This window comes from Panicum virgatum, chromosome 5K (assembly GCF_016808335.1).
Source record: "Panicum virgatum strain AP13 chromosome 5K, P.virgatum_v5, whole genome shotgun sequence".
In the NCBI taxonomy this organism is placed as follows: Eukaryota; Viridiplantae; Streptophyta; class Magnoliopsida; order Poales; family Poaceae; genus Panicum; species Panicum virgatum.
This window is the reverse complement of record NC_053140.1, coordinates 31,186,825-31,200,924: the sequence shown is the minus strand read 5'-3', so window position 1 is coordinate 31,200,924 and position 14,100 is coordinate 31,186,825. Positions and strand designations below refer to the sequence as shown.

General features: G+C 50.8%; 1 protein-coding gene across 1 annotated transcript in view; it reads left to right on the top strand.

Moving 5' to 3' along the window:
* Positions 1 to 14,100, top strand: part of LOC120707103 (callose synthase 7-like) — a 52,274-nt gene that overhangs the window by 21,198 nt on the left and 16,976 nt on the right. The window contains exons 3-10 of the mRNA XM_039991877.1: positions 6,859 to 6,959; positions 7,763 to 7,857; positions 7,968 to 8,052; positions 8,135 to 8,251; positions 8,342 to 8,473; positions 8,620 to 8,709; positions 8,819 to 8,904; positions 9,065 to 9,197. Coding sequence (XP_039847811.1) covers positions 6,859 to 6,959; positions 7,763 to 7,857; positions 7,968 to 8,052; positions 8,135 to 8,251; positions 8,342 to 8,473; positions 8,620 to 8,709; positions 8,819 to 8,904; positions 9,065 to 9,197 — 839 coding nt within the window. The remainder of the gene's footprint in view (positions 1 to 6,858; positions 6,960 to 7,762; positions 7,858 to 7,967; positions 8,053 to 8,134; positions 8,252 to 8,341; positions 8,474 to 8,619; positions 8,710 to 8,818; positions 8,905 to 9,064; positions 9,198 to 14,100) is intronic.

Here is a 14,100-nt window from a genome sequence, read left to right as displayed (position 1 = left end):
ATAAGGGGGGTAGTTCTGTCACACCTTGAAATTTTTGGATTTCAGGATGTAATTAAAATTAACAATAAATCAACAATTTTCTCATAATTTTAAATTTTGCCAACATTTATTTTTCTTTACAGGGAATTTAGTATAAAAAACAATTGGTTGTCTTCTAAATTAAATGAGATTGTTTTGTTTGTGTTGCATTCATGCTGAAATGTGTTGTTTTATTGTTTGTTGTTCAGTTTGAATTTCAATTCTCTGAATTTAAATTTAGATTGAATTTGTCCGGCTCTATTTCAGAAAATGCAAAACCTTTTCTTTTTCCCTATCCCTTTTTAGCCCAGCCCACTCTCTCTCCCTCTTTTTCTTTTTCTTTTCCCGCGGCCCGAAACCCCACCGCCGGCCCAGCTTCTCCCGGCCCAGCCCGCCTCCCCGCCTCCCCTCTCACACGGTCACCGCCAGGTGGACCCCGCCTGTCGGGGGCGTCCCCTTCCCGTGGATGGCTCGGACTCGAGCCAGAGTCCAGCTGGGGCACGCCTCCCCGCTCGCCTGGGCCCGCATGCCGAGGCGCTTGGCTGCCCCTATATATAGCGCCGCCCTCTTGCCTTGCCCCGCATCGACCGCAGCCGCCGCCTCGCCGTGCAAACCCTATCCCTAGCCACGCGCCCCCATTGTTGAGCTCGGAGCTCGGCCGCCGCTCGCGTTCCGCCGCTCCACCGTTTCCCCATCGTTCTAGAGCTGCCCCGGAGCTTCGTGTCAAGGTAGAGAAGCTCGCCGACCCCTCCTCTCACTATCTCATTTCCTCGCGCGCGCATTAGCTCGCCAGAGCTCCGCGTCACCGCTCCGCTGCCGCTCTCGCCTTCCGCCGCCTCTGTGCCCCGCGCAAGCCCCACCAACAAGTTCGCCCCATCATCGCGCACTCGCTCCCCGACCCAAATCCAAGCCAAATCCAAGCCCGGACGGCCGTTTTCGGCCTACGCCGGCGACCCCGCCGCCGCCCACCGCCGCGAAAACCACCGCCGGCCTCACAGCGCCGCCGCCCGCTCGCCCCGATCGACCTGAGCCGCTCGATCGCGATCCGACGCTCCAGATCAGATCTGACCGGAGTCAACTCAGGCCTATACGGGTCAACCCTAGGTTGTTTTTCAAAATAGCCCCTCTGTTTTCTGAAATCAACCCGTAGTCTTTGCTAGTTTAAAAATATTTACAAACCAGTTCTTTTGTTTCTGTTTTAACCCCTAGACTTTTCAAAAATCTAACCTACCATCCTTAGCCTGTAGTTTTTCCAGCTAGCCCCTGAAGTTTAGGTTTAATCACGTTTTAGCCTCAGTTTCTTCACCCAGAGCCCTTGTTCTTTCCAAAACTCTTACAAATAAGCCCCTGAAACCCCGTTTTAGCTATAACTTCTTTGTTTTAGCTCCGTTTTCCGCGTTTCTTGCGCTCTTGTAACCATAGCAGCGAGCCCTATGCTTTAGTATGCTCTTTTAAATTCTTTCTTTTGTTTTGGTGTATTATTCTTAGATCTACTTTGTTTGCTTTTTATGATTGCTCGTTGATTGCTTCGAGTAAAAGGATCGCTGTTTGAGGATTGAAGATCAAGTTTTCCAAGTGAGCAAGAGCCGAAGAGCAGTAAGAGTGGCTTTTTGTTGGAGAAAGGCAAGTGACCCTAACCATATTTCTATCTATGCTTATTTATGAGAATTATATGATTTAAATGGAACATGGAGAACCACCCAAGAAAACAGTACAACCACAATACTACATGGCTCTGGTCTTGGCTAAGTAATTAGATGAACTATATGTTGTGTTGGGGTGGTTTGTTTGATGGTTATGAGTTTGTGTGGTGGAGCTGGTTAAGGAAGCTGCGTCTTCTGAGGTACCGCAAAAGTAGGGACCAACACATACATATAGGGATTTTTTAGAAAGGCCTCGTAGCGTCCCTATGCAATCACACCTCGGAAGTGTGGTATTGTGCCTGATCAGCGCATGCGTGGTTGGGTTCAAAGTTTTTTGGAACTTTTACGCAAATTGTGGTAAAAGTGTACTACCTCTGCAGAGTGTAAAACTGATATATCAGCCGTGCTCACGGACAATAGTGGCTTGGACCCTCACATGATTAATTAAACTTAAAGATGGATTTAAATCATATTCTGGTTATTTCTTGTGACATTGCTGAGTACCAACTATAAGTGTACTCACCCTTACTTACTGCTATTCAGAAGAAAAAAGGTGTATGAAGTTTCGTGAAGATGTTGCTGAGTTCTAGGCGTACACACAACCCCCAGTCGATTGCCTGTGAAGTTTGGAATCTTCGTTTCCAGGATAAGCTGTATAACTCTGATAGTCTTTTGTTTGCTGTATTTTCTCTTTTCCGTTATACTGTTACTGATTATTCACTCATAATGTCTCTATATGTATGAAACTTGATTCTGATATACATATAGTTATGTATTCGGTTTTGTCCTTAAAATTGGATGTGACACTAAGCAACACTTTTGGTGCTAGATTCTCTGTGGAAAGATAATCCAGAAAGCATACCCAAAAATTAATCGATTTGATTTGAAAAATCAGGCATAAGAAAATCACAACCTTATTAACAAAGTATTATTTTTCTCGAGGCACCATTAACAAGTATCATAAATAAATTTAATACTACTATAGTACAGTATAGAGTTGAAGCCAGTGGCTCTAACATGCTGCAACATCTATCTACAGAGATGCGGCCCGCCGAGTCGGTTATCCTAAGGGGGCAAATTGTATCAAATATTTGGATAGTGGAACAAACATGCGAAAAGAAAAAAAAAAAGGAACCAAAGCTTGTGCTTGTTGGCTAACAAATTCAAAATATAGGTATACTAATCTTTTTACCAATCTTAACGGTTTTAGAACAATTATTTAGTTAGATGGGCTATTTTTTGAATTCTAACCAAATAGGTGCTAAAATTAATGGAAGTTTCATAAATGCGCCATGACTGTTAAATTTTATACTACATCAGTAAATCTGCTGATATATATGGTAGAGTCATTACGAGGGGACAGGAGAGGGGTTTATAGGATAAAAAAGAAATTTTATCACCATGACACTCTTTTGGCTCTATTAACATTTTTTTATTTTGGTAATTGTGCAATGAAATTTTTCAATAAAAGTAAAACTTGCCTAACCACCTCCATCTTATATCTCCTCTCTTAAGCCAAACCCATTGCTTATGGCTATCCATCCAAACGCCACCAGGACCCTGTTTGTTTCCAGATTTTTCATTTGAGCTCATGTCACATGAAAAGGAATTTTACTATTTTAAATATCAAATAAAATCTGTTTATAAAACTTTTTCACAAATGGGTGCTAATTCGTGAAACGAATTTAATGAGCCAAATTAATCCATAATTTGCTATAGTGATGCTATAGTAACCATCCGCTAATTATGAGCTAATATGCCTTATTAGATTCGTTTCACAACTTAGTCTTGGGATTCTGCACTTAGTTTTATAATTAAATTTTATTTAATATTTCTAAATATTAAGATTTTTAAAGTAATATGGTCTAAAATTTAGCTCTGAACCCAAAACAAGAGGAAAAGAAGGCCCGTGGCTGGGCTGGGCTGGATGCGATGGGTGTCTGCTCGCTCTGGCTGCTGCAGCTGCAAAGGGCAGCTGGCAAGCCCAGTCATACGAACAGGTTGAAAGCCCACGGGAGCTTGTGCAAACAGGAATCTTACATTTTCCGGAAAATGGGAAAGACATTGAACTTGCAGTGTTTGAGATTCGTGCGGAGTGCATCAAGAGAATGAGATTGGAGCACAGCAGCACTGCGCGCATGTGCGGCTTCGTGCATGGCTGGTGGTGTGGGGATTCCATTTAGATTCAAAACTTTAATCTTATTTTTCTTTTAAACCGTAAATATATTTTGAATTCTGTTTTAACCGTGATGCTATTTAGAATTTATGCAACAAACCAAGATCACATATGCATATGTTTTAATTAATTTTAGTTTTTCTAAAAATATCAACAATCAAAGTATACTATTGCAACATTTGAGTATACATGTTCAACATTTTGTACATACGGTTTCAACATTTTCATATAAAATGTTTAACTAGTTTATAAGAAATATTGTATTAAGTTTGAATGAATGTTGAATTTTGTATTTTAAAATATTGATCGTAGTAGTATAGAGAAAGTGATAATTATTGATGCGGCTTGAAGAGGGAAAAAAAGAATGCCTTCCACCACCTGCACCTTCCTAACAAGTGGCGAAGTGTAAGCTGCACATGCTTACTGCATGTGCTTGCGCGATTCGACAACGCAACACATGACTGCCTCTGATGGGCCGCGACGCCAACAATAATGGGCTTTGGGCTTTATAGATAGTCTGTTATCTATCTTCCGGGAGGGGTATAGGAGCCCCCTTCTGCAAAGGACAAAAAAGGCTTTTCCGCTTTCCAGCACAGCCGTACCCAAAACGACTCGAACTCTCTCCTCTCTTCTGCCTGCTACAGTTGAAGGAGGCGAAAGGGGGGCGACGCGTGCTCCCGCCGGCGAGGTCGCCGTTCCCCTCCGCCTCTGGTGGCCTTCGGGCCCTCGAATGTGTGCGGGAACGGCGTCTCTCTGCCCGGCGGTGTAGATTAGGTACTAGTTTTTCTAGGTCTTTTTTCCCCGGCAGCGCTGTCGAGGCGGCGGCGGCGGCGCCTTCGTTGAATAAGGTCCTCCCCGGCTCGTCCTCGCCCCGTTGGTGCTCTATTCCGGCACCGACGGTGAGCCTGTGGAGGTAGGTCTTCCTTCGTGGGAGACTTGTGCAGGAGTTGGTCGGCGGCGGCGCGCTGTCCTCGGTGGCGGCGGCTAGTGCTGGTCTTGTGTTTCCAGGATGCAGGGGTCGCTGTGGGTGCTGTGGCGGCGAGGAGGATGGATCCGGCTCGACCTTCCCGCGACGGCGGCTGTCTTCCGCGGCGGGCCTGGATCTAAGGTCTTAGGTGCTCAGGGTGCGTCCCCGGCCGATGTTCTACCACGACTGCTTCTTCTTCTGTGGCTCGTCAAAGCCTTCTGGCGATAGAGCTTCCTCTGACCTGGGGAGTAGGTGACTGGAGTTGACGGCGGCTTGCAGCGGCGACCGGCGGCGAACTCTGGTGTCTTTGGTTTGCAGGGGTTCTAGGGACTTGCTTGTAATTTTTTTGTTCGTTAGGGGCCTCTGTGCAATTTGGGTGGGATTGCTGTCCCCTGTATCCTTTCTAGTATCTGTATTCGTACGGGGCTGTATATGGTATCCTTAACTTGGAATACAGGTATGCTTGATAAAAAAAAAAGCACGGCCGTACCCACCGGGCGCCCAACGTGGCAGCCGCAACTCGGAGACCGAGCGGAGAAAGCGCAGCGGTGCGCCGCCGCCGAGAGAGATCGAAAAAGCCATTCCTCTTGTTGGTCACTTGCCCCGTCCCGCGGCTTGGCGAGCGGAGAGCAGAATTCCTTGCTTCCTCGGCGGGTGCTTGAATACGAATACTGCGCTTGCCGCGCCGCCCCGGCAACCGCACCGCGCGTCCATCCCCTCCGCGAGCCTCCCAATCTTTCCCCGATGGCATATAAATCGCCGCCGACGCCGGCTGCCTCGCCCATTGGTCGAGCAAGCTTTGGGCGACGGCGGAGGCGTCGACGTCGGCGGGAGCGCTTCCGAGGCGGAGGCGGGACGCGCTGGCCCTGACGCTGGCGTCGCGGAGGTTGCCGGGGGGAGAGGCGGACGCCGGGGAGCGGGTGCCCGGCGCCGTCGCGCCCGAGGTCATGCCCTTCGTGCGCGCCGCGGACGAGGTCGAGCCGCTCAACCCGCGCGTCGCGTTCCTCTGTGAGTAGCCTTTGCCTGCCTCCCTTCCCTTGGATTATTCTCTTCCCCGGGTGCAATGCGGTAGCTAGTGGAGTTGGTGGTTCGATCTACATGTACATTTGCCTCACGAAACTAGAATACTGCTTGCTCCAGAAAGCACGGCCGCTCATGGTTTTGCTGTTGTCACCTGAATGCTTCCGTTAGTTACGGCAAAATGTTGCTCATGACTTTACATTATGGAGTTGATATTTTGGGATATTAGCTTGCATGCATTTAATGCCGTTGGAAACAGGTAGTGACTGGTGTACAAAATGGCACTGGGACGGTTCAAAATCAAATCGAGCCGGGTGTGCACTTTGTTATGTACTAAGTCTATGATCATTGTCAGCAAAGTATACTTTGCATTTTATATTAAACGGTTTACGTGCATAGCAACATCTGGGTGGACCCCCGATGTTCACCTGTGGCACGAATTTCCTCATGTTTTGACTGCAACATTCTTGGAACTTCGATATAAAGGTTTCCTCATTGTTCTGTTTTGTTGATAAGCATGCTGTGTTGTTGTAAGATCCATTTTCATTTGAAAGCACCAAGGATCTATGCTTGACAGAGAACATGAGGCATTCATGTCAATGCATACTAGTGTGTAGGTAAAAAAATTCAAATGGCTAATAGTTCAGATTTTTCAGGCTGGAGGAATGCGCGAATACATTCATGCTTGCATTTGAATTTGCTGCTTGTGTAGTGACTAACTGCATTTCACTGCCTTCAAAAAGTGTTTTAGTAGATGGTTACTTGGCAAAACTAGTTTAGTGTACAACACCTGCGAGAGCTTTCTAAATAACTCTTAATCAATTCATCGACATAAGTCATATTATGTTATTAATTTATTGCATATCTAGTTCTATCATGAACCATTTTGATTTTCGTTCATTTTCCTCTACCTTCGCAACATCTCAGTTGCATTTTTTTAAGAAAATGTGTCATTTATATTCTCATTATTGATATGTCAAGTAGAAAAGTTTTTTCTGATATGAAGTTGGATCTACCGTTCATGTTGTACCAAGGTCGCAGATATGCCTTCAAGAAAGTCCAAAGAATGGATCCTTCATCAACCCAACGTGGTGTTCGTCAGTTCAAAACATACATGTCAATTAAACTGGACCAAGTAAGCTTCTACATGGAATTGTTCATAGTGTTATTTCCCCTCCCCCTTTACTGTCCCTAAAACCGTAATCTGCTTTTCATCAGGCTGTGGGAAAGAAATCTTAGTGCACATCTTGTAGTACTGAGCTTACTCTTATTCTGGTTAAGATTTAAAGTACTGCTTGTTATCTGTTCTTTTGATATCTTCCTATCCTCACATTAGCTAAGTTTCCTTCATCTATGCCAAATTGAGGGGAAAATTAAGACTCATATTTCTCGCTACTTCAGTAGTATATCAACCAAGCAAATGGTGTGGTTTATCCCTGGGGGCACCAAACATATACACTGTTCAATTGGCTGCTCAGAGGAGCAATGATTATTGGTAATCACTCAGTATTAGCGATTCATATGGCCTAGGCATGACTTATGACAGCCTTGCATTCTTGGCTTAGTAGTTTGATAACAGATAAAGTAGATTATTCTTTAGTTTGATACCAGATAAAGAAGATTGTTCCCTGCAGTGGTGCTAGCATCCAAACCAGGGCACCAGGCACAATCGTGTTGTGACCACGCCCAGTTTAACCAACCAAAAAAACAACATGGGCGCAGACTTCCCCAGACTTTGTTCTAAGATGGTGCCGTGCTTCGAATCCTGGTCGGGACAGGAGTTTCAACGACTCCTTGAGTTCAATACTCTAACCTCTCCACTGCGAGAGAAGATTGGCATTTGAAACAACTTATCTTGATCCAGTTTAATCCTTTCAAACTTTATTTACTCGTCACCCATCTTCATTTGTGAATACCTGAGATTAATCTGTCTGACAGGATGACATACAAGTTCCGGGCAATGATGCAAATGAGATCCAACAGTTTTATAAGTACTGCGCTAGTATGAGTCAAATTTCAGAAAAGAGAAACTTGTAAGAAATCTATACACTTTTCTATGGGTGGAGGAATATATAGTTATATACACTTGTGAGGTACTTCTCCTCTGTTGTACTGTTAATCAACATTATGTTTATTGAAACAGTGAGGAGATGGCTAGATATTACCAAGTGGCCTCTGCTCTTTATGAAGTGTTAAGGGATGTAACAGATAACAAAGTTGATCCCCAGGTGATGTGTTGTAATTGTTTGTTTCTTATATGTTATTTCCTATTTTCTTGGTAAACTTCTTAAACACAATTTTCAACTTTAGGTGAGAAGGTTTGCGGAAATGATTGAGGAAAAGGGTCATCATTTCAAGAACTACAAGTACAACATTATCCCCCTCAATTTTCCTGGTTCTTCTGAAGCAATTGTTGAACTTCCAGAGGTCTTACACATCTATGATAACTTAACATTTTCTACTTTTTCATGAAAATCTGCAGTAAGTTTGATTTTTGTTACCTTGTAAATGATGTAGATAAGAGGTGCTATTGATGCCATAAGTGTCATAGATGGTCTTCCAATGCCGCCCATGCCTTCTGTGCATAGGCAGGGGGATAAATCTATCCGAGATTTACTTGACTGGCTTTCACTAGCGTTTGGATTTCAGGTGATGTCACTGTTTATTCTTTTGTTTTCTGACACCTTAAAAGAAGGTGACACAGTGTCACTGCTTCAGTCTTACTGATTCACATGTATTGTGTTTGGCAAACATCGTTCTATGAGAACTGAATGGTGTGCATTTTTTGTGTACAGAAATCAAATGTAGAAAATCAAAGAGAAAACATGGTTTTGCTTCTAGCAAATATTAGTACAAGAACTGCTGCACAGGAAGGGCAACCTTTAGTAAGATATATGCCACTTTAAAGATTCTATTTGAGGAATTTATCTTATATTTCAAGTTCTTATGCCCTTCTGAAGAAATCTGATACTGAGCTGGCATGTTATTTTCCAGGTTGACACTGTGAACGAATTGTGGAAAAAGATATTTGGAAATTACAAATCATGGTGTCGCTATTTGCATGTTAGTTACAATACCATGTGCGTGGCGTAGTTGTTTTACTAGTTATCTACAGTTTGCAACTTTTTTCTGATAGCTATTCTCATTGTGTCCATTAGCACTTCATACGTCCACCCTTTTTTAGAACATGTAAATCTTCCATGCCTTATTAACTCCTACATATTCATTTTTGTCTTGTAGGATCAGTCATGTTGCTACAGAACATAAGCAGCCGCAGCTGAAGCTTCTTCACATTGGACTGTATCTTCTTATCTGGGGTGAGGCTTCAAATGTTCGGTTTATGCCTGAGTGCCTGTGCTACATATTCCACCATGTAAGTATCTCTCATGCAAAAATCAACCTTTTGGCTTCCTACAGAAGGTCATTCTAACTTTAGTAACTATTGGTGTATATGTGAGCCCATGTATAGAGACCCATCTAGAGGCCCATGTATAGGAACTATATATCAAACCTTCTAGGGTTTGGAGGAATACACACAATCACTTCCTCCTACATGGTATCAGTTGCCTAGGGTTCTCTCTCCTCCCCTCCCACCACCAGCCAGCGCCGCCGCCGCCGCCGGCATCATGGCCGGCCGGCCGCTGGCGCTGCCTTCCCTTCCCTCCTCTTCTGCGCTGCCTCCTCTGCTCCAGCCCGGCGGCACTGCTGTGGTACCATGCGCGCGGCCCCACCTCGCGGCCCGACCTCGCCTCTGCTGCGGGCGGACCGGATCTGCTCGCCGCCGTGCTGGGCGCACTGGCCCTGCCGGGCGCCGCCGCTCCTCCCACGGCCCTTGCTTCGGGCGGCTCCTTCTTCCCCCTCCTTTCCTCTGCTCCAGGCGCTTGGATCCAGGGCGTCCAGGGCGCCGCCGGCCCTTCTCGGCCTCCCTACGCCGCGGCTCTCGTGGGCGGGGCTGCCACCGCCCCCCACGCCGCGGGCGCGGTTGCTGGGAGCACGGCGAGCGGGCCCGAGCTGGCCCCCTGCCCTGCGCGGACGCTGTTGCTGCTGGGTATCCGCGGATCGCCCACCTATCGGGCCGCCGCCCCGTGGCCGCCGCTGCCGCCGACTCCTGTGCCGGCGCGGCCGGCGCGGCTACACGCGGCCGGCGCGGCCGCCGCCTCTACTTCCCCTCCCGCCGTGCAAGCGGCCGCCCTGGCCGCCGCCGCTGCCGCCCACGGCGCCGCGCCCGCGCCGCCAGTGGCCGCGCCTGCGATGCCTCTACCCGCGATGGCCACCAATGCTGCTACGGCCGACGAGGCTCTCGCCGCGGCCCTCCTCGCCGCCAAGTCCGAGGCTGCGGCGGCTCAGGACTGGGCCGCGCAGGCCGTTGCGCACGCCGCACAGGCCGCCGTCACGCACGCCGCGCCCGCCGTGCGGGCCGCCGCCTCCCTCGCCGCCGTGCACGCCGTGCAGGCCGTTGCGCCCAGGGACCCCTCGCGGGCCGCTGCCTCCCTCGCCGCCGCCCCCGGCGCGTGGCTGCCCCAAGGCGCCTCCGCCGCCTCGACCGCCGGATCCGCTTCCCCGGGGCCCCTGGCGCCGCGCCCCTGGCCCCTTGGTGCTCCTCTCACCGGCCAGACCGGGGGTGGGGGAGGCCGAGGGCGTCGTCGGCGGAGGGACCGAGGTGGTGGTGCTCGGGGCACTCCGGACCAGACTCCGGCTCCCACTCCTGCTCCTGGCCCTGGAGGTACGCCCTGGCCATCCTTCAGCGCCCCATGGTCAGGGCGCATTCCGATGTGGCCGTTTCAAGGTCAGGGGGGGAGCCCTCGTCCTCAGCCCCAGCCCGCGGCCATGCTCGCCGCCGCTGCTCCCCTGTTCGCGCCATTCTGGACCCCGCCCGCTCCACCCAGCCAGCAGCCAACCTGGCCTGGGGGGTGGGACCAGGTCGCACTGGCGCAGTCCTTCAACGCCATGAGGCGGACGCCGCCGGTCAGAACCGAGTGGATTGCCGACTCGGGTGCCTCCTTCCACACCACACCACATGCCGGCATTCTCTCCTCTGTCCGAACCCCACACCCCTCTTGTCCTTCTTCCATCATGGTTGGTGACGAGTCTTGCCTTCCTGTCACCGCTGTGGGTTCTACTCCTAGCTCCTTTTGTCTTCCCAATGTCCTTGTTGCTCCTCAGATGGTTCATAACCTTCTTTCCATTCGTCAGTTTATAGCTGACAATTCTTGTTCCATCGAGTTTGATTCTTCTGGCCTCACTGTAAAGGATTCGGCCTCCCGGCGTCTGCTACTCCGGTGTGACAGCACGAGACCCCTTTACACCCTTCGCCTTCCTTCTTCCGCTACACCACTCTCGCCTTCTTCTTCGCCCTAGCCGTCTTGGTCTGCCGCTTTTGCCGCGACGCCGTCTTCTACCACCTGGCACCGCCGTCTTGGTCACCCTGGCCGCGACGTTCTGGATCAGCTCAGTCGTAGTACCGATGTTCCTGGTACTAGGGCTCTTGCTGAGCCTCTCTGCCATGCGTGCCAACTTGGTCGTCATGTTCGGCTCCCTTTTTCTTCTTCTTCGCATGCGACGCATGCATTTGATCTTGTTCACTGTGACCTGTGGACCGCTCCTGTTCTTAGCCTTTCTGGCTATAAGTACTATCTGGTAGTAGTCGATGATTTCTCACACTACTCTTGGACGTTTCTTTTGCGCGCTAAGTCTGAGACCTTCCCCACCCTCCTCCACTTCTTTGCCTGGGTGTCCACTCAGTTCGGCCTCACCGTTAAGGCCGTCCAGTGTGACAAGGCGGGAGTCCGACAACTCCACCTCCCGTTCTTTCTTCCTCTCTCGGGGTGTTCAGCTGCGTATGTCTTGTCCGTATACCTCTCCTCAGAACGGCAAGGCTGAGCGGATGTTTCGCACTACGAACGACGTCGTGCGCACCCTTCTGATCCAGGCCTCTCTGTCCCCGCGCTTCTGGGCTGAGAGCCTCCACACCGCCACCTACTTGCTCAATCTCTTCCATCCACTGCTTCTCCTGCTCCCACTCCACACCATGCTCTTTTCGGTACCACTCCTCGTTACGAACACCTTCGGGTCTTCGAGTGTGCGTGTTACCCTAACACCTCCGCCACTGCTCCTCACAAGCTGGCCCCCCGCTCGACTCGTGTGTTCCTTGGTTACTCCCCTGACTACAAGGGGTACCGATGCTTTGATCTCACCTCTCGCCGCGTCCTGATCTCCCGACATGTCGTCTTTGACGAGTCAGATTTCCTCTACTCCACCTCCACACCGTCTCCTGACCCCGAGCTAGAGTCTCTATTTCCGACTGACCCAGTGGTTCAGCCACCTTTTCCTGTCTGTCCTTTCCCTGCAGGTTTTTCCGGTACATCGGCATCGTTCCCGGTGATCCTTGCTGCGCCGAGCACGGCCCCGGTGCTCGCAGTCGCGCCACGCGCGGCCCCGGTGTCTCCTGCTGCGCCACGCGCGGCCCCGGTGCCTTCTCCCGTACCTGCGCGGTACGCTCAGCCGGTGCAGGTGTACCGGCGTCGTTCGGCGCCGACACCGCCGCCGCCGCGGTACGCTGAGCCGGTGCAGGTGTACCAGCGTAGTTCGGTGTCGACACCGGCACCGGCTCCTGCTCCGGTGGCTCCTGCGACCCCACCATCTGAGCCGTCGCCGCCGCCGCCTCCACCGGCTCCCTCTCGAGCCGAGTTGGCGGTGTACCACCCGCCCGTCGTCCATCGGGATCCTCTGCATATCCATCCCATGGTGACTCGGCGGATGGCGCCTTAGGCCACGACTCTCTCCGCCACCGAGGGAGAGCCGCGGGTCTCTCCGGTACCATCCTCTGTCCGCGACGCCTTGGCGGATTCTCACTGGCGTCGCGCGATGGAAGAGGAGTACGCGGCTCTTGTTGCCAACCAGACGTGGGACCTCGTGCCCCGTCCGTCTGGTTGCAATGTTGTGACTGGCAAGTGGATCTGGACGCATAAGCGTCGGACTGATGGCACACTAGAGCGCTACAAGGCTCGCTGGGTTCTCCGGGGGTTCACTCAGCGATCTGGTGTGGACTATGATAAGACCTTTAGCCTAGTGGTGAAGCCTGCTACTGTGCGCACGGTCCTCTCGCTTGCGCTCTCGCGCTCCTGGCCTGTGCACCAGCCGGACGTGAAGAATGCGTTTCTTCACGGTACTCTGTCAGAGACTGTCTACTGCTCTCAGCCATCGGTATTTGTGGACTGGAGTCGTCCGGATATGGTCTGCCGACTCAACAAGTCTTTCTATGGTCTGAAGCAGGCTCCTCGGGCTTGGTACTCTCGGTTTGCCACGTTCTTACTGACATTGGGGTTCACCGAGGCCAAGTCTGACACATCTCTCTTCATCTACCGCCGTGGGGATGAGACTGCATATCTGCTGCTCTATGTCGATGACATTGTGCTCACAGCCTCCAGTCAGCAGTTGCTTCAGAGTGTCATCTCTTCTCTGCAGCAGGAGTTTGCTATGAAGGATCTGGGTCAGCTCCATCACTTCTTGGGCGTCACTGTTGAGCCTTGCCCGTCTGGCCTTCTCCTTCACCAGCGGCAGTACGCACTCGATATTCTGGAGTGGGCTGGGATGACTGATTGCAAGCCCTGCTCCACTCCTGTCGACACTCAGGCGAACCTGTCTGCTGATCTGGGTGATCCGGTGGCTGATCCTACTGCCTACCGAAGTCTGACTGGCGCTTTGCAGTACCTCACCTTCACCAGGCCGGACCTCACCTACGCTATTCAGCAGGTCTGTCTCCATATGCATGATCCCCGGGAGTCACACCTTGCAGCGCTGAAGCGTCTCCTCCGCTACGTCCGTGGCACTGTGGACCTCGCCCTGGTGCTTCACCGCTCGTCCTCTGCTGAGCTGGTGATCTACACTGACGCTGACTGGGCTGGCTGCCCGGACACTCGTCGCTCCACTTCCGGCTACGCCGTCTTCCTGGGCGGCAACCTGGTCTCCAGGTCGTCCAAGCGGCAGCCGGTTGTCTCCCGCTCCAGTGCCGAGGCGGAGTACCGAGCTGTCGCTAACGGCGTGGCGGAGGCGTCCTGGCTACGACAGCTCTTGGCGGAGCTCCACAGTCCGCTCGCCAAGAGCACGCTCGTCTACTGCGACAACGTCAGCGCCGTGTATCTCTCCACCAACCCCGTCCAGCATCAGCGGACGAAGCACGTGGAGATCGACCTACACTTCGTGCGCGACAGAGTCGCAATCGGCGATGTTCGGGTACTCCATGTCCCGACTACCTCCTAATTTGCTGACATCTTCAC